Source organism: Perca fluviatilis, chromosome 13, assembly GCF_010015445.1.
Source record: "Perca fluviatilis chromosome 13, GENO_Pfluv_1.0, whole genome shotgun sequence".
NCBI classification, from domain to species: domain Eukaryota; kingdom Metazoa; phylum Chordata; class Actinopteri; order Perciformes; family Percidae; genus Perca; species Perca fluviatilis.
In genome coordinates, this window is record NC_053124.1 from 7,291,929 (window position 1) to 7,319,923 (window position 27,995).

General features: G+C 41.6%; 2 protein-coding genes across 2 annotated transcripts; one reads left to right on the forward strand and one right to left on the reverse strand.

Moving 5' to 3' along the window:
• The first annotated feature begins 1,120 nt into the window (after positions 1–1,120).
• nudc (nudC nuclear distribution protein) lies at positions 1,121–9,608 on the forward strand. The gene is made up of 9 exons (XM_039821096.1): positions 1,121–1,324; positions 2,026–2,103; positions 2,213–2,422; positions 2,522–2,602; positions 2,696–2,809; positions 4,373–4,567; positions 6,142–6,225; positions 6,370–6,488; positions 9,285–9,608. The coding sequence occupies exons 1-9, from the start codon at positions 1,250–1,252 to the stop codon at positions 9,334–9,336; spliced, it is 1,008 nt and encodes a 335-aa protein (XP_039677030.1). The 5' UTR covers positions 1,121–1,249; the 3' UTR covers positions 9,337–9,608.
• A 12,946-nt stretch (positions 9,609–22,554) lies between these two features.
• On the reverse strand, positions 22,555–27,567 carry tbxta (T-box transcription factor Ta). The gene is made up of 8 exons (XM_039820705.1): positions 27,259–27,567; positions 26,423–26,687; positions 25,843–25,977; positions 25,660–25,721; positions 25,513–25,574; positions 24,954–25,124; positions 24,297–24,420; positions 22,555–23,428 (listed from the first exon to the last, which is right to left on the reverse strand). Exons 1-8 carry the CDS (start codon positions 27,441–27,443, stop codon positions 23,161–23,163), a joined length of 1,272 nt encoding a protein of 423 aa, XP_039676639.1. The 5' UTR covers positions 27,444–27,567; the 3' UTR covers positions 22,555–23,160.
• Between the last annotated feature and the right edge of the window lie 428 nt (positions 27,568–27,995).

The following is a 27,995-nucleotide window of genomic DNA, read 5'->3' on the forward strand; positions in this document are numbered from 1 at the left end:
TCCTAAATGTAATGTCAGCGAGTGACCAGCAATTATAGAGTATTATGATACTTTATACCTTATGTTGATTATGTTGATAGTGTTCAAATCATGATGAGAGCAGAAGCAGTTCTATTGTGGACAAGCATCCCTTGTGCATCCATTTGTCCATTGTGGACAAAAATCCCTCCGGTCGGAAAGCGGCTCTTAGGTTGGGCTGCAGTTCCAGTGATGCAGATGCAGATAGGGACAGCAGTCTGAGCGAGAAAGATTTTTTTTAGTTCTTGACTGAATTCAAAAACAATTGATTCTCGCTGCTTGAATATTGTCATTACTGATGTCTTTCCTGTTGTGTACTTTCAGAGATAGAAGATGACTGCCAGGGGGAGCCATGCATTGTGACAATGACAAAATAAAAAATATAAAAATTATTTATTATAAATAATAAATGTTTATTTTTATATTATTATGAATAAATAATGTAACTGTAACATTTTCCCCACATCATCCCTGGTTTTTAAGTAGCCTTTTGGCCAACGTAGACCACATTTTTTTTTACATTACTTTAGGTGGTACAGTTTTCTCCAGCAGTGCAAAAACATATTTTCAATGTATGGAAGTATACATTGTATGAAATAAAAAAAAATCAAAGAAATGGTAAGTGGTACTACGCTGTACTCTGGTCCTGACCTGTATGCATATGTGGTGTCTTGTAAGCCCATCCATCCATTCCCTATTGCTATTGTTAAACAATTCTATTATCTCTCTCTCAGTGACAGTGTGACCTATGTACATCAATACAGCTACTGCTATTAATAAGTAGCTAGTGTTATTCGGATGTGCAACAAGTAGTAGGCACAGAGTCAAAATTTCTTGCGGAATTTTCTAGTCTAATATTATTAGCAACTACATTGTGGCTATGGACTCACAATGGCAAAAGTACGTTTGTAAAGCAATTACACCAATGTTTGTTGGGTTTTATAGAGGTTTAACATTATATTTACAATAAAATCATATTTTTTTTCGGTTTCTGGAATATTCTTCCTGGGCGCCTCTTTCTCGTCTGAACAAATGCTCTCACTTCATTGGATTTCTCGCCTGTCACTTAAAATGTTTTGTTCCAATTGGTCAAATCTAGCGTGGGCGGGGTTTGTTTCCAGGAAGTGCAAGTGGCGTGACTTTCTGTCTATGGTGACTACGGCCCTGTCACACTTTTTGCTTGTCATTCGCACAGCTAACATTTAATTCAACGGTTTCTTAATCCACCAATATGGGTGATGATGAGGAAAAGTATGACGGCATGTTGCTTGTTATGGCGCAACAACACGAAGGAGGGATACAAGAGGTAAGTTAGTGTGTCGCTTAGCTACATGTTAACGCTAACGTGCTAATGTTGAAGCTAACAGTAGCCTGTAATGCTAGTAGGCACGATGGATGTAGCTAGCTATAATATGACCGTACACCTCGCCTTAAGCATTGACGTTAAGAAACGGCAGATGTTTTTAACTATTTTACAGGTTTCAGCTAATATTGTTATCATTATTAATACTGGACCTTGCGTCTTTTATCAATGGACTGTTCTGTTGAATTCGGCATACATGTGACTTAACAAAAAACACATTTTAGTTCTTGCTAAACTCATTTTCTAAAGAAGCCATTTCCCTGTAAGATGTTATGAATATTCGTTACACAATTAAATATTTGTATGCATGCAGCACTGAGATGCTGGGCCCTGTGTGGGTAGTGTCAAATGGCTGAAATTTCTAGAAGAATTTAGAGTTTTCCTTCCACATAGGTTTCTAATAATAAAATAAACATTTAATTATGAGAAGGCTGAGACAGTTGAGTAAAGGAAGCATAAAGATTATCAAGCAATAAATAACAGGAGGATGTGGATTGGAAGAAAAACAAATGTAATGTTCATATGCAAATCAGCTATGAAGATGATAAATATATCCACGCAAACAATGCTCAAGTCCAAATTAAACCGGGATGGAATTTGTCACAGCCTAGACATTTTTTCTTTTTTTTTCTTTCCCTCAACAGTTAGTAAACACATTTTTCAGCTTCCTCCGCCGCAAAACTGATTTCTTCACCGGTGGAGATCCAGGTGCCGCAGAGAAGGTGAGCAATGTTACTGTCTGCAGCTGCATATTTAAGAATAAGTACTGTCCTATGTCGTGGCAGCGGCGGCATACCTCATTTCTGTCCAACTCTTCTTCTTTTTTTCCAGCTTGTCAAAGATGCTCTCACCCACCACAGTCAGCTGGCGCTGAAGTCCCACAAAGAGAAGCAGATGAAACAGGAAAAGGAAAAGAAAGAGAAAGCCAAGAGAGCTGCCAAGCTAGCGGAGGAAGAGAAAAAAAAGAAAAACGACGACGGCCCCAGAATTCAGGAGCTGACTGACGAAGAAGCGGAGAAACTTCAGTCTGAACTTGACCAGGTGAAATGTGGGAGCCTTGATGTCACACGGGAATCACTGCTGCTGTTCTTAGTACGAATGTCATCAATGCATTTATCTGTGGTGTTTTTGAAATTGTAGAAAAAGAAAGAAGAGGAGAAAAAGGAGACCGCTACAACAAACACAGAAAAGTCACCCGACAAAGTAGAAAAAGAGAAGGGGGTGAGTGGACAAATTTCGGTTAGACAGTTTGGTGTTGCTGAGCAGTAAAACCCGCTCCTGCCGAGGTGCTCATCTTAATTTCCATTTCCCCAGTCCGACTCCGATGGAGAGGAGGATGAGAAGGACAAAGGTAAACTGAAGCCCAACGCAGGAAACGGAGCTGACCTGCCAAACTACAAGTGGACACAATCCCTGTCTGAAGTTGATGTGAGTGCCTTTTGACCGATTGTTGATTTCTGTGGAATGCTTCTGCATCACCAACTTGTCTTTCCCCAAGCCTCTCAGAGTAGGTGGTTTTTTTTTTTGGATCATCCTCTCCTTCTTTCGTGACTGTTTTTGCTGTAACAGCAGACCCAGGTGTGCTGCAAAAAGTTTCTGTTGCTGTCAAATATACCATCATCGTTATCATATCGTTGCCATGCGATCTGATAAAGGTACAGTCTTTCCTCTATGTTGATCTTTGTAGTGGCGGCCCGCAATGGCAAAATTTCTGCCACCACGGTATCAGAAATCGGGCAGACGCACAATGTAGTCGCGGTTGCCTTTTTTAAATGATCCTGCCGACATAATGCACCCCTCCCGTTGGCTGCCGCTCACATTGCAATTTAACGAACTATTCAGAGGTTATTGGGCCTGTCCAATTTAACTCTACATAATGTTGTGTTGATGTAGTTTACTGTCAAAATGTTCGCTTTCTTCCAAGACGGCTATTAAACGAACTGCTCCGCCAAAAACGTCACCGCGGTGGGTCGGTTCTGTCAGCTCATATTCATATCAAACTTCTGGAAACATTAAAACAGTGAGTCAGTGTAATATAATATCAATTGGAAATAGTCTTTAGATGTAGTCATTTGGGTTTTGGCTTCCCTATGAAGAATTTCTTGTAAAATTAATTTTGTAGACCTGTTAAGTACCCTATAGTTCCTCAAAAAAATACAGTTCAATCACAACTGCAAATATGCCTGATTGTGTGTGAATAGAGGTGAATAAATATATTTTTTTGTGTTGCAGCGAAGTGTTAGTTCCATTTCATACGTAAAACATTTGGCGGCGGCGGGTGTGTTTTGTTCGGACAGACCTGCCCCCACTGCTAAAACAAATCCTAAAGGAAACGCTGAGGTAAAGATAGTAACGTTATGGCCATGCACGATGCCACTACGGCGAGGCACCGGCTGGCTGAGCATTTATTCACACACGCTGCCTCAGTCGTCCCTCGTCAGACGCAGGTCTTTCCGTTTTTGTTTTGAATGCCTGCTGCAAAAATGTAAGTCTGATTCAACTTTTGGAGAAAAGCAACCCGACGTCAATTGTCTCGGAAAATCGTGTGACGTTAACCGGCGGCTTTCAGACTTGTCAGTCCGTGGCGTGGCGTGCGAGTCCCGTGACGTTACAGCGACGGGGAACAGAACTGCCTCTTCTTATATAAGTTAAATAAGTTTGAAACACTATGATGGTAAAACAAAAAACGAAACGCAAGCACTGAACTGCCCAGGAGTTTGTGCAACAACAGCTGACTGTTTCCTGCAATCTCTCGCTTCGTCTCTTTTTTCTTTTTCTTCTTTTTTTTTCCTCTCTTTTGCCCGTGAAATAAAGCTGCCTTCAGGTGCGGTTGGAAATGTTGGTTTCCCCACTCCGCTGCCCCGAAGCTTTGAATATTGGCTGTTGAAAAACACCGAAGCTTCGAAGCTCAAAAACTGTTATTCGGTACAGCCCTGCCGTAAACAAAACCCGACTCTAACCGCAGTGTTCCGTTTGAACATCCTCCTACAGCTGGTCGTGCCTTTTGACGTGAAGTTCCGCATCAAAGGGAGAGACGTAGTGGTCGACATCCAGCGGCGCTCCATCAAGGTGGGCCTGAAGGGACACCCTCCGGTCATTGAAGGCCAGCTTTGCAACGAAGTGAAGGTGGAAGAAAGCTCCTGGCTCCTCGACGACGGCAAGGTTGTTACAGTCCACTTAGAGAAGGTGAGAACCCGGTTAGTGTGGCTCACTGTAGGTTGGAACCAGTGTTGTCATCTTTGCTCAAGTCCCAAGTAAGTCTCAAGTCATTTTGGTCCAAGTCTTAAGGCCGTTTTACGGTTGTGCGTCAAATCGACGGCGTACCCCCGCAGACCCCTCTGGATCTACGCAGTAGCCTGACGTGCACCTCTCGAAAAATGTAACTACACGTCGCAGTGACGCACGCCGCTCGGCCGTGGCTCGGTAGAGTTGCATTTCCCCCCGACTCATTCCCTGGTTCTCCTTCTCCATAAACAACATGACATCAAGGAGAGGGTTCACTTTTCCTGCCGTGGTCAGAAAGAACAGGGGAGACACTTTGTTTCTCTCACTATGACTCTAGAGTCGCTACTCGCTCTGAAGCTAATCGCCGTCACTCTCTCACTTCTCCCTCGCTTTACCACACACTCCACACACACACACACACACACACACGCCGGCTCAACGCACAAGTATAAACATCAGGCCACTTACGCAGGGTAAGGCAAAAGCTCTGCGTGGAGTCTCCGCAGAACTGTAAAACAAGCTTTAAGCAAGTCTCTAGTCCTTTTGTTTTTTCTCTCTCTCTTCTTCCATCAAGTCACTTATTTTATTTTATTTTTTCTTCTTTGATGTTATGTGTTGCCATAGCAAGGAGTTTGACTGTCAGCCGGTAATCCAATCATCACAATCACATCCCGAGGACTTTTTTTTTGAGCAGTCCAATCCTGATTCACAGTTTGCTCTGCTGCCGCTGCACAGCACACTTGATAGTGAGACGGCACACGTGACAACCTTAAAGGACAATTCCGGCGTAAAAATGAACCTAGGGGTTAATAACACATGGGTACCGAGTCGACCGTTCTCTCCAGTCGAACCACGATCGCCGTGCAACCAGCAACATAGCTCAGGCACGGCGTTCGTGGTTCGACTGGTCATGACTGTTTTACCAAGATGACGCCCGCCTGTATGCCGAACGGTACTGTCTTTATAAACTATCTTTTTAATAAACTGTCTGTACACTTATCAATGCCTCGGTTTACATGTAGGGACCCTCATTATGCTACCGTGGAAGTGTGGTGCTGTTTTGATCCTTGTTAGTGGTGTAGAAATAGCGATTTCTTTTTACTTTCGCATGCCCCGACGACCATCGTTATGAGCTAATTGGCGGTTTTCGCTAAAACTGGTCACATTCGATTAGAATGAAAACCTATCCCAGAGAACGGTCGACTCGGTACACGTGTGTTATTAACCCCTAGGTTCATCTTGCGCCGGAATTGCCCTTTTTAAATTATATTACTTCATATTTCACACACCGCTTTCAAACACCATTCAAACGAGCCATCATGCTTCAAGTCAAGTCGCGTCTCGAGTCATTAACTTCAAAGTCGAGTCTCGAGTCCCTTTTTATTTTATTTATTTTTTGTAAAGTCGCAAGTCATCAAAACAGTGACTGAAGTCGACTCAGTCCAAGTCACCAATCTCTTGTTCTAGCCATTGGTCTGCATCTCTTCAGCGGTTTCAAAATGAATGAAAGCACTAATCCTATTCTTTAATTTCAGATTAATAAAATGGAGTGGTGGAGCCGGATTGTTACCACAGATCCGGAAATCAACACGAAGAAAGTCAGTCCAGAGAACTCAAAGGTAAAGCGTGTGTATTCTGCCTCCCATTACATCTGCAGCAACACCTTCCTGCCCCATCCTCCTAACTGTGTGTGTGTGTGTGTGTGTGTGTGCGTGTGCGTCTGCGTGTGCGTGCGTGTGTTTCGTTTTTCTCCTGCTGAGCAGCTGTCAGACCTGGACGGAGAGACTCGCGGTATGGTGGAGAAGATGATGTATGACCAAAGGCAGAAATCGATGGGCCTGCCTACGTCCGAAGAGCAGAAGAAACAAGACATTCTTAAAAAGTAGGTTTCCAGTCGTTGCGTCAAAAAAATGCGGCGGTCGCAGTTAAGCTCGGTAATCGTAAAAAGATCTGACCTCTTTTAACGACGTCGACCAACTCTGCAAAGCAGACGCTGCATTCAGGGTCCGTTTCGCAGCAACTTTATTATGTATGAAGAGTGAATTCGAAAGCTGCCTTTCAAGTTTCGCCCCCAGCGTTACCTATTTGTGCTCAAGGCCAGGCTCGTCTACTGTAACAGCAGGTAATAAAATCTAGAGTGGTGTTTGGACCAGCCTCTGCTGTGGTTCAAGGAGAGAGAAATAAAAAGGAAAAGCCCAAATGAGGTGTGAACTTTCACTCCGTCACTTCACTGTCAAACAACAAAAATAAGCAGTGCCTTAACCTTCTTACACTACAGGTCCTTCAGATGATCCAATGTGGTTTTGGTGCACTTTTAAAAATATTACTGTGGGTTCTGCCCGTTGTAGCCCATTAACTACAAACTGTATATGTTCCTCTCAAAAACTGTTAAGCTGTGCTAAAACGGAGCTTTTCAGTCAGCCATATTCAGACGGACAGTATGAGGGCGGGGGAAATATTAACATTAAAGCATGTAAGCGTGTTCTAGGAAAAGCGCAAGTGTGAACCAGAAAATGAGCATGATGTTGGACCTTTGAGTGTCTGCAGGGCAACAGCTAGCTGCCTCTGTTTTTTTCCTCAAGGTTTTGACAAATGGTTGTACTACCGTTTGGAGGTGTTGAAATGAATCAAATAATCGATTCATCGAATCGTGGACATGAACGATGCTGCATCGATAATCGGCAGGCTCGCAATCGATTATTTAACAACACTTCTGTTTACATATTCGGTTAGTTTTTGCACATTCAGGAAGTGCCATGTGCTCAGTGCTGTAGTTTTATGTATCCAATTCATTTAGTATTAGAGCACTGCAGAATGTTTTGTTTTTGAAGCTTGAAAAGCTATGAATTAAATATCCTACATGGCTTTAATAGTAAAAATGTATTTGATGCATCGAGATATCTAATTGAATCGCTGACATGGTAATCGAATTGAGAGATCAGTGAAGATTCACACCTCTAATACCGTTGCAACCCCAGGATACTCTTGGTGGTGCATTCAAAGGGGAGTTCCGCTGATTTTTCTACAAAAGTTTCTACCGTGGGAATACCAGCCTGGCTCCGCCCTCCTACGTACTTCCGCTCAATTTTCATTTTCCTTCACTACGCCGTCTGGTCTGGGTAATATTTGCGTGTTTTCTCGTGCCAAATCTTTGGCGGGTCCAATCAGCGAACAGAGGGAGTGGCTGAGAACGATGACGTTGAGGTTCGGTAACCTTCGGTGAGTTTGTGTAACGGCGGCGGAGAAAGATGCGAGCGAAGCCATTCTGTCCGTTGTGGCAACGCCGCCGAATATCCAGAAGTTAAAGCCCGAGCAAGAACAGTCTTTGCTGAGTTTTGTTGGTGGCCATGATGTTGTGGCCCTCCTCCCCACGGTGGTTCGGGAACAGTTAGATTTTCCAGCTCGCTCCGCTGGTGGTGAAGGAGTTGGCTAAGGCGAACACTAGCGATGCTAAGCCGACGTCACGACCAAGGAAGAAGAATGGATGGAACAAAAAATACGATATCTCTGGTTCTGCTGCGTGGATTTTGATCCTTTTTTTTTGTTTTTTGTTTTTTGTTTTTGTTTGAACTGTCTATTGTCTAAAACCGATATAGAGGATAACTCTTAAGGATTGTTTCCTGTGTAGAATATGTCAAATATTACACAGCAGTAGTTAACTGCGATAAGACCTGGATGTGGGCCAGCGTCGGAGCGGTGAGGCCGATGTGAAGGACGCTCTCTTATCGCTGCTGGCTCAGTTCACACCAGAAGAGACCTGCTGTTATGTTGACCTTCCACTTCCTCTCCACGCTTGTTAAAGCTGCCTCTAAAGGTCTCGTATAGTTTTTATAAGGGTTAAACCATATTACTGTGGTGACTGTAGTCGGGATATAAAGTTGTTTTTATAGACACAAAGTTCACATTGTCTTTCCAACATTCCAATTGTTTGCGCTATGTCATCTAACGTATAGCTAAAATTAGAAGAAATGTTTTCTGTCTGTACCCTGCAGGAACATGCGGACTATCCAGAAACCTACCATATCTCAGACTAGGGCTGCAACTAACGATTGTTTTCATTATCGATTTGGTCTTTTGATTATTTTCTGGATTAATCGATCAGTTGTTTGGTCTATACAATGACCGAAAAACCCTAAGATGCTGTGCTCAAAAGTCTAGTTTTGCATAACCCAAAGATATTCCGTTTACTGTCAGAGGAGTGAAGGAACCTAATAATAAATAAATAAATCAGAAGTTTGACTTTTTATTTATTTTTTCCTCCTGAAAAATAACTCAAACCGTGGCCGGGGTTGGCTCGGTGGGTAGAGCAAGGCGCACGTATGCTTCGGGGCTTGAGCCTCGACGCAGAGGTCCGGGGGTTGGGTTCCGCCCTGTGACGGTGTCCTGCGTGTGTCCTGTCAATTAAAGACAGAAAAGCCCCAAAATAATCTTTAAAAAAATAACTCAATCTCGATCATCAAAATAGTTGGCGATTAATTTAAAAGTTGATAATTTATCAATTCATCTTGGCAGCTCTTTCTCAATCAGCTCTGAGATATGTAAAAAGGGGAGAGGAGGGGGAGGATTAAACAAATAGACACGGAGAGAGGGATGAGAAAATGATGCTGTAACCTAGGTACCAGAAAGTAAACCAATAAAAGACTGACTGCATGTGGTCGTGTTGTTCCCGTCTCTGCAGGTTCATGGCTCAGCACCCAGAGATGGATTTCTCTAAAGCCAAATTCAGCTGAGACTCGCCGCTGTCGAGTCCACGTCACTAACCACGCGCATCATATCAGAGTCGACGTCCGGCACCAACGCCAGCTTCATCTCTACTCTCCATACTGGACATGGTTTTGCTGACCATCGCGTCTTAAGTGCATAGGTTTATGTTTTAGTTATCATTATTACACGGTTGATGACTGAAATGCCCACGTTCTCCCTTTGCATGTCGTCTCAATATTTAAAGATGTGTCTGGATTATTTTTGTTTGTTTTTTTTAATAAAGGAATTTAAAATGAAAGCGATGTGATGCATGAGTGCTTGCAACCTAGTAGTGAAAAAAAATTTGAATGTAACTGAGAATGATTGTAAGCAGTGACATTGAATTGTTTAGCCATTTTTTTTTTTTTTTTTTTCTGCTCACTTTTGTATATTTTACTGGCTCTGAATTTGGAAGTTAGCAACCTTGAAAGAGGTCGAGGCCAAGGCTAGTGATTTGACCAGCCCTCGGAGTCACTGAACTCAGCCATGTGTTGGGTTTGGATCCCATCCAAAGGCTACTGGCCTACCATGAGAACAGGTTTAGTTAACCCTCGCGTTGTCCTCGGGTCAAATTTGACCCGTTTTCAAAGTTTTTTTTTATATCAGAAATATGGGTTTCTTACAACCAAATTGCCCCAAAATAACTTGGATGCATGTACGTTGAATGGAACCCATAAAACATATATACATCCGTCCATCCATGTTCTTCGCAGGTAAAATTAATGATTACTTCCATTGAATTTTGGATGTTTTATTTAATTTCATGGCTTTTGGAAGAATTTTTTTTTTTAAATGGTTTCAAAACTGCATCCTGACATAAACCAGTCTGATTCACTCAACATCCTCTGCTCTGAACTATTGTATTAGTCACAATAATTAAAAAAGGAGGTATGTCATTTTATTAGGTTTATTGACCATGAATTAAAAAAAGCGATGAATAGAGGGATGAAAACGTTTTAAAAAGTGCCAAAAGCATAAAAAAAGTCAGAAAAAAATTCCAAACAAAGCGCATTTTTTCAATTTTGACCCGGAACGATCAAAATGGACGGTGAAGACCACACAAGCGAGTTGTCACTATGCAGGGTAATTGCAACATACTGTCCTGATGTGGATGGCGCACATTTCTGAATGTTTTTTGGTGTAAACATATTTGCGGTTAATTTATATTATGTGTGTACCAATCATATGTTTAGACAAGGTATGATGCACCTTGCACAGGGTGGAAAGGTCTTTAATTTTGAACCACAAGGGGGCAGTGTTTTCCCAAAAGTGGATAGAGTGCTGCTGGAAGGTTGCATGTTATATGTATGTATGGTTTATTTACAATGATTACCACACTTCTACAACTTTCCGCCATATTTATAGTGTAAGACTTTAATTAGGAATTTGAAGAAATCAGTTTATTTCAGCTTTAGGTGTATACATTTTTGTCTGGTGTTTGTCCAATTTCTAAAATAACTTGAAAATGCACTAGAGAGTCAATTTAGGAGTAACTTTAAGTTCATTTTATTTGTATGAAAGAAATATTTCATGTTAAAATAACAGTAATGGAACGTACTGCATGTATGCACTGATTCAACTGTAGGAATGTTGCTGTAATGAGGAGAAACTAGAGCAGGGAGGAAGGTCTGATGGTAGCACCACAGTGACAAGTAGATCTGCATGGAAAGTCAATACAGCTTTGTTCTTGTTTGCAGCACTTGCTAATGCACTAATTGTGTGTTATAGGAAAACATATTTGGCTTCAAGTTATGACCAATAATATACAGTATATTTTACAGTCAATTCACGACATTCCACTTCCGAGATTGCTCCGTTGCCGACGAAAATTCCGTCGGATTTCGCTCTTTTCGGCCGGATGTCCGTTACCTTCCGCTTTCTTTGTGTTGTAATAAATCCAGACAGCTAGCTAGACTATCTGTCTAATCTGAGTTTTCTGTTGTGTGACGAAAAAACAACTTTTGAACGTACACATGTTCCACCAAAACGAGTTCCTTCCCGAGGCTATTTTGCAGAGGCACCGTGGCTCCGTCCAATGACGATTGTGATTGGTTTACAGAAATGCCAATAAACCAGAGCACGTTTTTCTCCCATCCCGGTAATGCTGTGTGGACTAGCCAGACCCTCCTCCGCAGCGCTGTGGAGGAAGGTCTGGCAAAAGCGAGACTAGGTTGACAGTAAAGCAGGGTTACATGCATGCCTGGTGTCCTGCGAGTCCCTTTACGGTGAAATGTAAATGCTGACCAATAGCATTGATTCATGAAAAATAATTAAAATGACGAAATATGGAGATACAAGGTTTTTGCCCGGCAGCGATATCTACACACATACTAAAGAAAAAAATACATGCACACACAGACAAACAAACAAAAAAAAGGGTCTCTGCGTGTTGTTATGGGGTTGGATTAGTTGGATGTTGTGTTTTTTATTCCACGTTCTTTAGATATAACGTAGCCTCTAGCAGAGATGAGCAGAGGGCTACAGAGTAGAGCTGTAATCGGGCCTTAAAAGTTAGGCCCGACAAAATTCGGCCAGAGTACAAGTACATTTTGATTGACAGCTTTTTAAAAGCCTGAACCCGTTTACAGCCCGACATTATTCAAACCCCTCGCCATTTACGATATTAAAAGTCTTTGCAGCAGAAGCTGACCCACTTCTCCGTCACCGTTTGTTTCACCTTTGCAGGGATGGGTTTTGATGGTGTAACAAACGATGTGATTGTAGGTTGATCCTGGGCGCTGGCGGGTGTTGAACAGCTTCGATCAACATGCCTTATCGGCGACGAATTCCCTGTCGTTTTGCTGTCGTACTTTAACAGAACGTCGCCTCTTTTGCATTTCACATAACCCGCTGGCTCATCGTTCTCATTATGCACATGGTCAAAAGTTCTCCACACCTCAGACTTTGCTTTCTTTCCCGGTGCAACCAAAACGTAATCGCCAGAGGCCAGCCTCCGTTTTCACCTCCTCAGCATCCATTTTCGCGCTAATTGAAACGCATCACCCGACCGCCCAAGCCCGGCACCGAGCCTGTGTAAAATGATAGAAATTGGGCAAAGATCTTCAGCTCTACTACAGAGGTCTGGTAGGCTCGCTTCTTTCTAACTCTACACCTCCAGATTTGTTTCATTTTCAAACTTTGCTGACTGCAAGTGACCTCTCTTGAGCTTGAAGCAACTCGTTAAACTCCACACAGCTCCCTGTGGAGACACAAAAGGCCTTTCCACATACGTAGTAGTAGTACTCCCCAATAGTCTACGTGTGTATACATACTTTAATGTGTAAAATCTGTAATGCTGTATTTTCACTTTAAATTTGAGGCTGGAAGTAAAATATAAGGATTTCAGGTGAAGTTTGCTGCAATCGTCATACAGACATATTAATTGTGTGAGTGATTTACTCTTTTCAAATGGAACTGTGTGTGAATGCAGTGATTGACACGCCGGCTGAACCCTGGGGATAATCAGCATGCTGCTACCAATGAGTGAAAGACACCCTTTCTCACTCAGACCACACTGGATATCATGCACCTCTGCTAAATGTTACTTCAGTGAGGACCAGTTTGCTTACAAGTCTTTTCTGCTCGTGTGACTGTCCACAGCTAACTGGACTGGCCTGTCAGGATGGTGAGAGGCTGTCGCCATCCCTGTGGTGACCGGAGGAAACATACATTAGCTTATGCTGGCTAGCAAGTCTTCCTAATGTGTGAAATTGCTCATGTAGTTCAAAAACACTGCTCGGACATCTGTCTCATTGGGACAATATGTGTTTTTGCAAAGGCTGTGATTTGCCGATTGCAACGTGCAGGTTGCCATGTTTGACGTTTGATTTTTGATATTACCATATAGGGCATGTCACAGGGATCTGAAGCAGTGGTTATCAACCTTTTTTTGTTATGAGGTGCCCCCAGAGCTTCCCAACGTATGTTCCAAATGTATAACACTTTTCATGATATAAAAGTAGATATTGTTAATTTTTTCATATCTGTTGAAATGTCAATATTTAGATTGCTAAATATTTGAACTGTTTATCCATTTCTTTTAGCTAAAGATTTGAACTGCTTAGTCAGTAGGCCTACTTTCAGTTAACCATTTCAGCTGCTTATGTAATACTTTTAGCTAACTATTTCAACTGTTTATCCATTACTTTTAGCTAATTATTTGAACTACTTTGTCAGTAGGCCTACTTTTAGCTAACCATTTCAGCTGCTTATGCAATACTTTTAGCTAACTATTTCAACTGTTTATCCATTACTTTTAGCTAGCTATTTGAACTGCTTAGTCAGTAGGCCTACTTTCAGCTAACCATTTCAGCTGCTTATGCAATACTTTTAGCTATTCTTTCTACCATTTATTCATTACTTTTAGCTAACTACCTGTTTAAATGGCTGTGCTTGCTTGCTAACTAACTAGATTTCAAGCACTCTTACATAACTGCAACATCTAGTGTTCAGGTGTTACAGCTGATATATTCTTTTCATAAAATCATTTCTATTTTTTTTTTTTTAAATTAGTTGAGCTGCTCCACAATCTTTCCACATACAGCAGAAGTAACTTTGGTTGGGAATCATTGACCTAAAGCACTGTGGTATCTGTAAAAATGGTCCCACTTGATGATTCCAACCTGTTCTGAACACATTCTGGTCCCAACAAAGTGGCAGGCTTGGGCTCAGTTTCGCTTCAGGCTCAGGTTGTGTTTGAGTAGGTTATTTTCAAATGTAATTTTCCCCTCCTCTCTCTGACTGTGCCAATCGATTCCGTCCATGCGGGTTATGTGTTAAAAAAAAAAGCCCAGAGGGAAAAGGAAAAGAGACAGAGCGAGACACAGAGCCAATGTTTTGCGTTAGCCTGGCAAGCTAACAGTCAATAATGTACATAATAAAGAAAATATATAGATACGGTTAGTTTTTGGTCTCAAATTTTGCATTACCAGTCGTTTCCAGTCAGTCTGGGTCTCTGTTTAAGGCCACTGCAGAACTCTAGTATGAGTTGATTTGCAAAACATCTTCAAATTTGATCTTGTAGCATACAGCATGACAGTGAAATTCATTGGAACAGAAAGTACAGGAACCATTCAAAATCCAATTTGCCTCTAAATAATGGCAACCGACATCTAATAATCACATTAACAACCACAAACATGTTGTCAACCTTCAGTTGTTAGCTACTATGTTCAGCGTACTGAGAATTTGGTGGCAAAAGATGTGAAATGCAAGGATTCTGCCTAACCCTGCCACAGATTAGGAATGTTGTAGCTCCATTAACTGCAAGGCAGGTGAAGCCAGAGGCCTGATGGGATTGCGTATGGGTGGGGCAGCCGTATGACTGTGCAGGGGTTGAGGGCACGGAGGAGGCAGAGTCTGCTCAGCTGAGAGCAATGTCTCACCAAGGTACCAGAATTTCTTCATTAACGAAGACACACAGACATCAGAGGGACGGGGTTGGGGTTTTGGGGCGGACGAGGGGGCGGTCTGCAAACACACCTCCCCGCCGCTGCGCTGACTCGCTGTTCCAGACTTGACAACTTGTTTTTTGGCAGCGGCCCCTCGTAAATCACCCGCAAGGCCTTGCACAATGTGACTCACCATCATAATTGTGGTGTTTGCGGAGGCCGCTTCGCCCTTCTGTCGTCTTCCGTGAGGCTGCTCGGTGGCTTATTCCTGGAAGTGGAGGGAGGGATACGTGAGGGGACACCAGGACGAAGATGAGACAGGAGACTGGCATCTTCCTCATCTGTCAGATTTAGATTTGCCCCATTGGATGAAATCACAAGTCTAACTTCACTCCCTGTCAGTGTCTGCTTTCTTTTTCTTTCTTTGATACTTATCGTTTATGTAATGAATAAACTCCAATTCTGTCTCTAAAACAGATGGAACATGTAGTTTCGGTGCATTTTACCCTACATTACCCCTCTGCTACAGCTAAAACTAATAACTACAGTGATAAGGCAAGAGTGAGCCAATCCAACATCTGCATCTGCTGTTTAGAGTCCTCCATCCTCCACACCTGGGTGCTGGGCACACTCTGTAAAGCGTATTTGGAACACACACTTCCAGGGGTGGAGAGAAGGGCCAGTGTGCAAAGTCCATCTCCAATTGTCAATTAGTGAAGGCCAACACAGGCTGCAGGCTGGGGTGTACAGAGCAGATCAGCCATCTTGAAGAACAAAGGCTTCAGTGAGCTCAGGGTCCTCAGATTAACACAAACACAAACACACACACACACACACACACAAGTGTAAGTGAGAGAGCAGAGATGGCTCTGGGCCCAGCAGGACCTGTTTATCGCTCCAGACTGAGCAAAGACCATCAGCAAACATCCTCCCCACTAAGTCTGGACAACTGCTCATAAACAGGTACTCTCACACACACACGCACACACACACACACACTGGAGATGAAACACAAGGGTTCAGTGACTCTTTTTGGCTTTTTTTGGTTCCTGAAGTCATTCCACTTTCCATATCCAACCCCATGAATAATAGCTATAATAAAAAAAGCCATAGTCACTGTACTATATCTGGTAGAGCTTGTAGACACAGCAGTGTTACATATTAGTAATAGCCCAGCGTGATTTACAAATACTGGCTAATACCAAAATAATGTCAGGTGTTCATTGGTCCAGTGAATCAAATATTACAAATATGAGAGTATTGAATACATATGAGATATGCATAGAAAGACATGTTAAATACAAATCTGTTGGATTGGTGTGCAGAAACTCAAGATGATACATATACATACTGTACATATGTATAAATGTATGAAAATACATGTAATGGGGTCGGTGATATCATGGCAAATGCTTTGCATCAAGCACAACAACTGTTACATAAAGTTAAAAGATATAAAAGACATAAAGATTGACCTTATTTTCATTTTCGGGTCAAATGGGAGTGCTACTATGATGATTGCATCAAAATCATTATTTTTAAAACACTAAGAAGGCGCGACACAACATGGAACTTTGCTCAAAGTATCACCAGGGGCTCTACACATGAACTCGAGCATTGAGAACATTGTTTGTGTACACGGACACTTTTTGACCAGCAAGATGGCGGCGAGCGGAAAAAACAACTGCTAAAGTCAGTTGTTCAAAACCTTTCTTTTTATTAAACTTTTAAAAATAGCGATTTTGATGCGATCATAGTAGTGCCCCTAGCGCTCCCATTCAAAGAGCCATTTGACCGAAAACAAAAATACGGTCAATCTTAAAAGTGGCATTTCCGTCTTAATTATGCTTTTAAACGAAAGTTTGATTTCGGGTACATTCACAAAAAGACCCTAGGTTGCATTTTGGCGACAGTCAATCACATCACTGTGTTTATTATTGAGATTTTGAATTTAAGAACAAAACACTAGTACAGCTGGAGTATGTGACAATGTTAGCTGTTCACTTCGTCTCACATTGCCAGACCTATCTCCACAGCGCTGTGGAATAAGGTCTGGCTACATTACACATACATTCCAGGATAGGAGGGTCACAGTCTGCGGTGGCTCTGCAAAATAGTCTCTGGAAGGAACTAATGAACAAATGAAAAGCTTAATTCATACGCAATATAGTCTCGCATTGCCAGAACTATCTCCACAGTGCTGTGGCTACATCACACATACAGTCCAGGATGGGTTGTTTGCATTTCTTTTAACCAATCACAATTCTCTTGGAGCAGCGCTAAGCTCCGGACGCAGCGACGGTGGCTCTGCAAAATAGTCTCGGGAAGGAAGTTGTTTTGGTGGAACATTTGCACCCCGCAAAAGAACACGCCACATCCAATATTAAATGAAGTTAACTGTTCACACAATACAGTAACGTGAGCTATTTAAATTACCTGGATACATGGTTAAACCTCATCTACTTTTACCAGTGTATCGCCGTGTGTACTTCGTCCACAGCAAACCCACCAATCGGTCCCAAACTGTCCCATTTAGAGAGGAAATTGCGTAAACATATGCTTTGTAAATCTTTACAACCATTCCCCGAAAGAACCAAGCAGGCCTGCCTTGTTGCACCGTCCAAATTGTCTTCAAAACTTGCTAGCTCGAAGTTTGTTGTTGTTTCCCGAAGAGATCGGAGTAAGACAACGGCAACACACGTCGCCGCCGGATGTTCCGCCGATCATCCTGGAAATGAACTGTCGTCGCCAAAGTATTACTGTAGGTAATACGCTGACTATGGGTAAGTACCTCATACAATACATTTTCGTGACAATATATGCGAAACATGCGTTCAATATGATGGAATTACGATACTATTTTATACATAAACTACCCACGTAGGTAGTATTGACCTCAACCGCAACCAACGACAAGATTAAAATGCGGCTTAAACGTCAATTCACCTGTAATGATAATACAAATGTATGATAAAATAATAACAGAACACTTACTGCTTAATGAGTACTTGCACGTTTGACACTTTAGTACATTTTGTTCTGTACTTTTACCTCAGTAATATTTAGTGTACAAGTCATTATAATGCAAGTAAGAGACCACTGCTAAAAAGGACTTCTGCCTTCTTCCAAGTAGAAATGAATACACTCAATGTTAATTTGCTCATCTGAATAAATATCCTTAATCCTCAAAGGAAGGGTATCACAGAAGTCCACGTCTCATTTGGCAGTTTAAACAAAGACAGCTACTGTATTTTGCTTAAGCTAACGGAGATAAATTGCTACATTTGCAGAGGCAGTGAAGTGGAGCTTTTCCGAAATGTCAGCGTTTCATGATGGGACCTTTGCACGGCCGTGATCGGCCCCACCAGCTGCAGGTCACATTGCTGCTTCATTACTGTTTGCCCGAGGCCCCCGTGACCCTCCAGCCTTCATTTGCACCTGGGTGAGGACCACTCCATCACTGCTCAGGGGCTGAACCTCTGTGGGCCTGACACACACACACGCACACACAACCACACACACACACATCACACCACTGACATCATGAGTGCACGGCCAAGCCGCTGGCCTCAGGTATGAGTTGAAGCAACCATAAAATATTTTCACTGTATATTTTAGATTTTTTTTGCCTTTTTGTTTTCTTCTCTTGTCAATGGAGCTTGGTACTGCAAAACTATGATTTTTTATTTAATTTGATGTGTTTTTAGTTGCTCTGTAATTCCAAATATAAATAGGTATGACCGTTTTTAAAAATGAAACTTTTATAGCTTTTGTATGTGTACTTGTACTTTTGCTTAGAATAGAATAGAATTGAAAGAATACACTTTATTGTCCCCGAGGAGAAATTGGTCTGGCATAGTGCTACTATATGTTACTTCACAACACAAACATGTCACAGAGTAACTATTCTAAATTACATCAAATCAACATAAACTCAACCTGAGAACAACGTAAGATATACATAAGACATCTTAGGACATGAAGGACACATCTGACTATACAGACATTAAACTTAAACCAACTTAAAAAGTGATTAGAATTAAAGTGTATTTATTGCACTTGCTCTGTTGTGCTAAGACTTAGTATTGGAGTTCAGCTGCTTGATAGAGGTTGGGATAAACGATGTTTGTTTTATATCTCGGCACATGGAATCTTCTCCCTGATGGCAGAAGTTCATATTCAGGAGAGAGAGACAGGGTGTTGAGGATCTGCAGTCATTTTGTCTCGCTTGTTTCCCGACTGCTTGCTCGTACAGGCTCTGTATGGGCTTGTACTTGTACTCTTTCCTCCCTGTTACCCTCATAGCTGTCTTGTGTGTGCTGACCGGCCTGCTGTGATTCCATATCTGATGATGCTCTCCACTAGGCATAGGACGATATGCTTTTGTCCCGATTCCATTCTTTCACGATACATGGGTGTCGATTCATATTTGTGATTTGCGATTTTCATTTATTGTGATTCTAGAAGTATTGCGATTTTTATTTTTCCTTCTTTAACAGAAACAAAAGTTGAATAATACACGTCTAGAGACAATATATTATGAGACATTCCTAAAAACCAATTGTTTTCTATGAAGAATGCACATCACGTCAGTCAGTCAGTCTGACGTTTATTTCATTTGTAAAGAAGTACATAACATTGATTTTCTGAATTTTCTGCTTTCCGTCTGTTTTGCTGGAAACGCATATGATGAAGTCGCTGTCAGCGGTACTGTATGAACAGAAAATATTTAGGTCAATCATTGGTAAAACAAAATAAAAATAAAAAATATTGAATCTAGGGAAATTAATCAATTTTAAAAAGGTTGCCAAAAAAACTCCTAATATATACGATTTTCATTTTTTTTCTTCTTTTTTAATAATTATTTTTATTATTTCCATCAAGAAGCAATACATATATCAGCATACTGTGTAATTTCATACTTCAAACAGGATACATTTCCTACTGGTATCAGTATTCTTCTACTCCACATTTTTTACACACAAACCCAAACACACACATTTTGACACAAACCCACCCACATATCCATCAACATATATGTAATATATATGATTTTCGATATATATATATATATATATATATATATATATATATATATATATATATATACACAGTACAGGCCAAAAGTTTGGACACACTTTCTCATTCAATGCGTTTTTTAATTTATTTTCATGACTATTTACATTGTAGATTCTCACTGAAGGCATCAGAACTATGAATGAACACATATGGAATTATGTACTTAACAAAAAAGTGTGAAATAACTGAAAACATGTCTTATATTTTAGATTCTTCAAAGTAGCCACCCTTTGCTAATAAGGGAAATAATTCCACTAATTAACCCTGACAAAGCACACCTGTGAAGTGAAAACCATTTCAGGTGACTACCTCATGAAGCTCATTGAGAGAACACCAAGGGTTTGCAGAGTTAACAGAAAAGCAAAGGGTGGCTACTTTGAAGAATCTAAAATATAAGACATGTTTTCAGTTATTACACACACTTTTTGTTAAGTACAAAACATAATTGTGTTCATTCATAGTTTTGACGTCTGTCAGTGAGAATCTACAATTAAATAGAAAAATAAAGGAAATGCATTGAATGAGAAGGTGTGCCCAAACTTTTGGCCTGTACTGTATATATTTTTATTATTATATATATATATATATATATATATATATATATATATATATATATATATATATATATATATATATATATATATATATTTTTTTTTTTTTTTCTTTCACCTCTACTCTCCAGGAACGCCCGATAGAACATCAGCATAATCTGGCTGCCCACTCCGTCCAGCCTTCAACCTGATGTTATGGTACTTTTTGACTAGAATGGAATATTAGAGATGTGTCTGTATACATTTTTAAGCAAATGGAATACACTCAGAGTTGTGTAAACTGTGGCCTCAAGTCAGTGGTGATCAAAAGTTAAATAAAGCACTTGGCATTATAAACTACAGTCTATTACTTTTTGAGTCATTTTAAAACCTTGTGAATTTTTCCTTGAAAGATCCTTTCCTCATTTAACTTCATTAAACACATGTTTCAGCTCTCTTCATAATAATATGTAGAATGAATAATCACATGATAACAAGGTGTTTGAAAATAAGAAACAAGTGTTGCACACTTTTTTTTTATTGACAAGATGCAGTATACATAGAATCAGATGAACAGTAATAGCACATGAACATCAAGTGTACAGGCTTATGATGATCAAAGTTAAACACATACGAAGCAATACAAATGATAATCATTACATAGAAAAAAAAATTAAAAGTACATGAAAACATAAATTTACAATTAGTCAGAGGTTTCAGGGGAAAAAAAGCTCTACAGTTTCCACAATTTGAATGCTTTTGTTGTTATTCAACGATCTAAGTGACTTCAGTAGAGATTTAAATTCTATGAGAAAAGGTACAAAATTAGGAGATGAATTGGAACATTTCTGCTTGTGAATATAAAATTTGGCATACAGTGTTGCACACTCTGCAGAAGGCCTGAGGGCCGAAAACAGCGTCAGAATAAATAGAGATATGCATATGGAGCCAGAGCGTGTGACCCCCAGTGCTCAGCACCTCGCTACAAGCCTTGGTGTTCATTACTTTAATAATAATAATAATAATAATAATGTATACTTTATTAATCCCGCAAGGGGAAATTACGATTTTTTTCACTCTGTTGTTATTACACACAGGTCTGAGTTACACACACATGCTCAGTACCTATACATGCACTAATGGAGAGATGTCAGAGTGCCCGAGCAATTGAGGGTTCGTGCCTTGCTCAAGAGCACCTTGGCAGTGCCCTCCTCCAGCTACCGGTCCACCACCATGCTTTGGTCCATACGGGGACTTAAACCAGCGACCCTCTGGTTCCCAACTTAACTCCCTACTGACCGAGCTACTGCCACCCTAACGAGGCATTTAAAGTCACGCCTTGCAAATGAAAAGGTCGGTAAACTGAACTGGGTTTGGTTTGCGTCCACTGTGTTCCCGCCAATAACGCAAAGCTGACTTTGGAGTAACAAGCTGTGCTAAATGCGCGCACTTAGTTTACTCTCTTCGGCCCCCGGTGTTAGCATTTTGGGTCCGTATTCAGTACCTTTTGACTTTCCTCGCATGCAGATCCGAATGTGTTAGCCGTATGTCGCACCACAACGCAGATTGTAACAAAAGGGTGCCGGTGATGGAAAAGCAGCCCCCGAAAGATTTCTAGAACTGGACTTTTCTCCATCACCTTGTTATTTCAATTACATGTCAGAGAAGCCACGTTCACTTAGCGTGGCCGTGCGGACGCCGTTATTTAAAGAAAGCTCATAATGTGGGGCCAAACGTTTGATGATTGAGGTTTGATGCCCGAGGGCGACGTGAGAGTTACACCTCCGCTCTAAACCCGCGCGGTTCGAAATGAGAACACAAGAGATGTTGTTACCGTCTTTCCTGGTTGATTAAACCGCAGTGGCCCTTTGTTTGCCCTTTGACCTCACAGATTATTGGGCCTCTGTGTTAATGTACGTACTGTAAATGGCGTTTTAAACTTTATTTTTCTCTCTGCGTTTGAAAAGCTCTGCGTAAACTTATTATAAAATAGTGAGTCAATATGTTCCTGGAGTTCAGCTCATTTGAAAAGGTACTGAGTGACAGACAAACAGACAAAATGCAGCCCATGTTTTTTTTTTGAGAAAACAAACAATTTTAATTTATTATTAAATGACATAAATAAAACTCACAGTGAGTTCAAATACAAATAGATAGTTATGTACACTTGTTTGTGCATGGGGTGGGGGAGGGGGAGGGAGGGGGGTCTTGACAGAACCCTGCCAGGATGCAGAAGGCACTTGTGTCTCTCAGTCCGATCTTGGAACATTTATTGCATCATCACAAAAGGCACATTTATATGGAAAACACTGGACGTTAATTTATTCTATTTACACACATATACACATTTATGTTAGCAGAACCAAATTTGTTTTTTTTCATCTTATATATTTAAGACTTAAAAAGAAGAAGAAAAAATAGCAAGGATTGCTCAGTTGAGTTTGGCTGGGTGGAGCTAAAGGTGTAATAACATGTTTTAAATGTGTAATAAGCATGTTGGGAAAGTCTAAGAGCAGAGGCGTTGAGTTGTGACCATGCAGCTATTCTAAGGCTTAATATTCTACGTGGGAAAGTGTCCAACATGGAAGGATCTGATTGTCTTTGCACGTCAACTGTTCTGTTCAGTGTGACTACCGCTTAACTTTACACCTTTGATAAATTAGAGGCTCTGGAACGAGTGATCTAAGCTAACAGGAGCCAGAGGAGATCTTTGCAGGTCTTGTGACATCTCATCTTCTTCCCAGGACCGTTTTGTTTTTTCCGTATGTCTTTAGTCCCGCTCCTAAAGCCTCCGGAGAGTCGCCGTTTGAGCTCAGTAGCTCTGAGCCACCGGCGCCCAGGACGCGGTCAGCCTGGCGATGGAGCTCTCGAACTGGGCCCCGTCCCCGACGCCGACGCCAACCTCGCCCAGGCCGGGGTCGTACATGGAGGACGGCGAGGAGACGGGCAGCGAGGAGGTCAGGCCCGTGTAGGAGGAGCCCCTCAGGAACTGGGAGGTCAAGCCTCCTGGTATGGAGCCGGAGGCCGAGCCTGAAGGGGTCAGGGTGTTGCCGGTGACTGACCACAGGCTGGGGTACTGACTGTGGACCAGAGGGAAAAACAGAGGGTTATTATTATTATTATTATTATTATTATTATTATTATTATTATTATTATTATATTTTATTTATTTATATTATTTATTTATATTATTATTGTCCCATTCTCAGACCCATTTGTTGTTGAAATATACATGATTCCTAAAAAGCAACCTGAAACACGAGTTATGTTTTGAATATGCAGAAAGTTATGAACAATACAGGAGAAAAATTATTTAACCCTATAATAAAAAAAAAAATCCCCCAGATCCCCCGGTAATAATGTGTCCGTGAAATTGTTACTTATTTAAAAGTATCATCAGAAAAATATACTTAAAGTATTAAAAGTAAATGCAGAAAAATGACATCCTGACATTTTAGAAAGTGGAAAGGATCCAAACAGTTATATTGTTGGGTCGTTTGATTTATAATAAAACATTTTTGTGTGCAAACATCTTAATCTGTAAAGTAACTAGTAACCAAGCTGTAATAGATGAATGTAGTGGAGTAACTAAAGTAACTAGTAACTAAAGCTGTAACAGATGAATGTAGTGGAGTAAAAAGGACAATATTTCTCTCTGAAAAAGCGAAAGTAGAAGTAGAAAGTGGCATGAAAAGAAAAGACTCAAGTAAAGTACAAGTGCCTTAAAATTTGTACTTAAGTACAGTACTTGTTTAAGTCTACTTAGTTACATTCCACCACTGCCACGGGGACAGTTCGGCCACCATCATTGACACATTAACTAATAAACACAAGAGATGCAACATCTCATGCTGATGTAATTCAACCTAACTCAAACGTAGAGCAAGGCTTTGTGCAGCCACTGCTTTCATAGAACTGGTTTCAACTGTATGTGGTTGGGAAGCTCACCCGGAGTTAGATGTGGAGTTGGTGGTGTGGGACAGAGTGCCCATTCCTGTGGAGTTGGGGATCTGAAGAGCAGACCAGCTGTCATGAGTGGGCAGAGACCCTGAAGTGTTGTCCATGTAGTTGTCTGGGAAAAAAAAAAAAAGAGTTACAGACCACAAATGAATGCAAATTCTCCCCGTTCGTTTTTGATTCCTCGCATGATACTAGGGGCGGAACGATGCATCGATCTGGATCGATATATCAATATATCTCAATATGATCGATCCAGGGTGAAAATATCGATACATATCGTCCGTAAGATTCCCCTTTATTTTATGAAAAAGAATAGTTTGTTTTTCATTTAAATGTCTGGAAGATCTCAGTAATAAAGACGTCTAATCCGTATTTTAGCAGTTTTTTTGGGGGGGGTTGCTTTAAATGTAATTGCGTTAAACGGGCATATGATATGGCCTCATATCGGCCGCGGGCCCCTGAGTTTGAACCAAAATCCTATCACGGCAGACTTATATAGAGATCATCAGTAAATATCGTATCGTCGTCCAAAGAATCGCTATAATATCGTATCGCGATACAACTTGTGATTTACACCCCTCCGCGATACATTTTGATACATGTATGTATTTTTTGAGGCTACAAAAGGTCCGAGTGGGGTCTTACTTGTGCTGGAGGTGCGGTGGGGGTAGTGGCTGGGGTACGGGGCCGCTCTGTGGCTCCTCAGGCTGGAGTAGCGCTCGCAGTAGGAGCCCGAGTGGCCCGCCGTGCCGCTGAACTGAGGAGGGCTGCTGCTGGGACAGATGGGACTCTGGCCTGGGAGGAACCAACCTCCAACTGTGGAATTTAACAAACCAAAATAAGTCTTATAAACACAGCAAAGTTCTCCGTATGAAGAAAAAAAACGTCATATAAAGCGTACAATCTACAATTTACTATACATCTGCCCATTGCACTAGCTACATATCTTTTGCATCCTGCACTCAAACCCATTCAGCCTCCTTTCTCTTATGCTAAACAGCTATGTTGTGTATATTTGTTTCTGTGTCTGGATGTATTGTTTATTTCTTATTTATGTCTGCGTGTGTACGTATGCAGCAACCACCAAGGCCAATCCCTCGTAGGTGTAACCTACTGTGGCAATAAACCCTTTCCTGATTCGGATTCGGATTTTGCCACCACGCCACTTCAGAAACGTAGAACCAAAATGAGGAATGAAACTCACGCTGAGAGTAGCCAGACTGCTGGCTGTCTGCACTGTGATCGGGCATGTCTTTATGGTCGCTCCTGCCAATCAAAAACAACAACGTTAGATGCCATGCTGCCAGTAACTCGGTCATTTGAGGAGTCATTTGAGCTTCAGGCCTTATACCTTTCTTTGGCGTCCAAGAAGGCTTTAGCGAAGGGATTGTGCTTGATCTTCAGAGCAGTAATCTGTAGAGAGGACGTTGCAGATGTTAGCGTTTCCAATCAATATTCAAGACACTCCCTTGGGAGCGTTGATATGTTTCATGTAGAGCATATACAGTATATGCCCCGTGCACACAACACTGACCTCTTCGTTCTGGTAGGCGGTGACTGCGATGAACTGTGTTTCGGGGAACGACTGGCTGCTGATCATCTTCTGGATGCCTCCAACCTTCACGATGTGTATCCTCGGCTCGTATTTGTGCAGAGAATTCAGCATGATCTATAGGAGGGGGGACAACATTACAACAAACTGCAGGACTATTTCACCAGTATGTAGTACTTTTCTCAGATTCAAGCGGAGGTCTAACAGTACAGGGACATAAATCCAGTGGGTTTTTTTTTTTTTTGTCTTTCTCCTGATACTAATGATCCACCTTATTTGGCCATGTTTCAAAATAAAGGGGGAAAAAAACTCCAACAGTTCCTAAACGAAGTGGAAGGATTTTGGAAACGAGTGTATTATTTCATATTCCAGTGGTAAAGTTGAAAGAGTAATTTAACATTAAAATCTTTAAATCCCTCTTTAAATGACTTTTTCTTCCAGGTTTTTTTTTTCATCCTGTATGCCTAATGTGGCACAGCTGAAATTGTATTTTTTAAGTGTCAGAAACGCTTTTCATATCACCCTAATTCCTGATATTCTTCCCATCTAACAGTCTCCTCACCTGTCCGCCCCCGTTGAGTTTATTGGAGAGTTTGACTTTGCTGAAGGAGACGGGCGCTTTCATCCAGTGCGCTCCGAAGTTGGGGGAGTCCGGGTGGATGTAGACGCAGCTGGGGCTCTGGGGCTCCGGTTTGCCACCGGGGACCCACTCCCCGTTCACGTATTTCCACCGGTTGTTGTCCGCCGCCACGAAATCCAGCAGCACCGAGTACATGGCGTTGGGGTCCAGGCCGCTGACGCTGGCTCGGAGCACCGGGAACATCCTCCTGCGGAAACAACAAGCGCGGAATCGGTGAGGATTTGTTTAAGGGCGTCTGCGAGAGCATTCTGTCATTCAAGTTATTTTTTAAACACGTCGTTGTATTCGAGCTCAATCACAGAACCAAGTTTCGTTAGGTTACCTATTTTTTGTATATTAACCTAAAGGCCGCTGAGGCCTCGCGAGCAGAAAGACCACTTGTGTATTTATAGTTTTTTTTTTTTTTTGTATTTTACTTGTTGCTGTTGGTTGTGTTTTTCTTGGTTATAGTTTTTTCTGGAAAGCACTTTGTAACCTTGTTAGGAAAAGTGATATAGAAACAATAGTGATAAAGTAATAATAGTTTATTATTATTAAATTGTATTATGTGCGAGCCTGCAAGATATCAAAATAAAAACCCGCTTTACAGCTATCACAATTAAAAACATTTTTATAAAGTCGTTTAAACTCATCACACTGAAAACCCCCGTGCGTAAAATGCGCGTAAAAATGTGCCCGGCCTGTGCGCAAAAAAGGACAACCATCGCCGCCACGGCTTCTCCACAGCCTGCTGCTGCTGCTGCTTCATCGGGACCTACCTTCCAGTTTTGGTGACAATCATCTCGTTGGTCAACTCTTTGAACTTGTTCCATAAGTCTGCATCATCCAGCGTCAGTTTAATATCCCTCTCGGACGCGTCTCCCTTCTCGCTGCCCTTCTGGAACTCGCTCTCCACGGCGCTGAGCAGATGCTCCAGGCGCTGGTCACTGTTGGAGGAAGTCATATTTCCGAGCAGTTTGTAGATCGATCTAAATCCAAGAGGTCTGGTGCAAACGGGTTGGGGGACAGGGGAGGGGGGGTGGCTCACTGACTCAGAGACAGCCGCTGGCAGAGACAGAGAGAGAAGGCCCGAGTGATTAGGACTGCTTTCTAAAACCCTGAAGGCCTCATCATTTAACGGCCCCCAGGGACCTCATGGGGATGCGGGGGCGTGGTTTGTGCGCACACATCTCGCCTCTTTGACCTGGTTCGACGTCTCCAAACGTCGCCCCGCCCCCAGTCTGAACCTCTCTCCACAACATAACACCACTTTAGATGAATAAATTAACAATAAAACCTTTTAAATTCAAATTATTTTCCCCCCAACCAAACTCCACTCAAAAAAATGTACTTTATACAGATGTCCTAGATCTTTAAAGAAGGGCTTCGCTGTAGGACATGCTGCTGGATTGAAGTTTTGGTGATTTTTGATACCAACAAATCAAGTGTGTTGCATTTGATGCCCAACACATTCAAAGCTTGGCGTCGAGACAAAAGAAGGGAAGCGAGGCCACAG

Coding starts and splice junctions, on each gene's coding strand:
- nudc (XM_039821096.1), top strand. CDS start 1,250: ATGGGTGATGATGAGGAAAAGTATGACGGCATGTTGCTTGTTATGGCG. Junction 4,568..6,141: donor TTACAGTCCACTTAGAGAAG/GTGAGAACCCGG, acceptor CTTTAATTTCAG/ATTAATAAAATGGAGTGGTG. Junction 6,226..6,369: donor TCAGTCCAGAGAACTCAAAG/GTAAAGCGTGTG, acceptor CCTGCTGAGCAG/CTGTCAGACCTGGACGGAGA.
- tbxta (XM_039820705.1), bottom strand. CDS start 27,443: ATGACTTCCTCCAACAGTGACCAGCGCCTGGAGCATCTGCTCAGCGCC. Junction 26,688..27,258: donor ATTGTCACCAAAACTGGAAG/GTAGGTCCCGAT, acceptor TTGTTTCCGCAG/GAGGATGTTCCCGGTGCTCC. Junction 25,978..26,422: donor AACTCAACGGGGGCGGACAG/GTGAGGAGACTG, acceptor CCCCTCCTATAG/ATCATGCTGAATTCTCTGCA.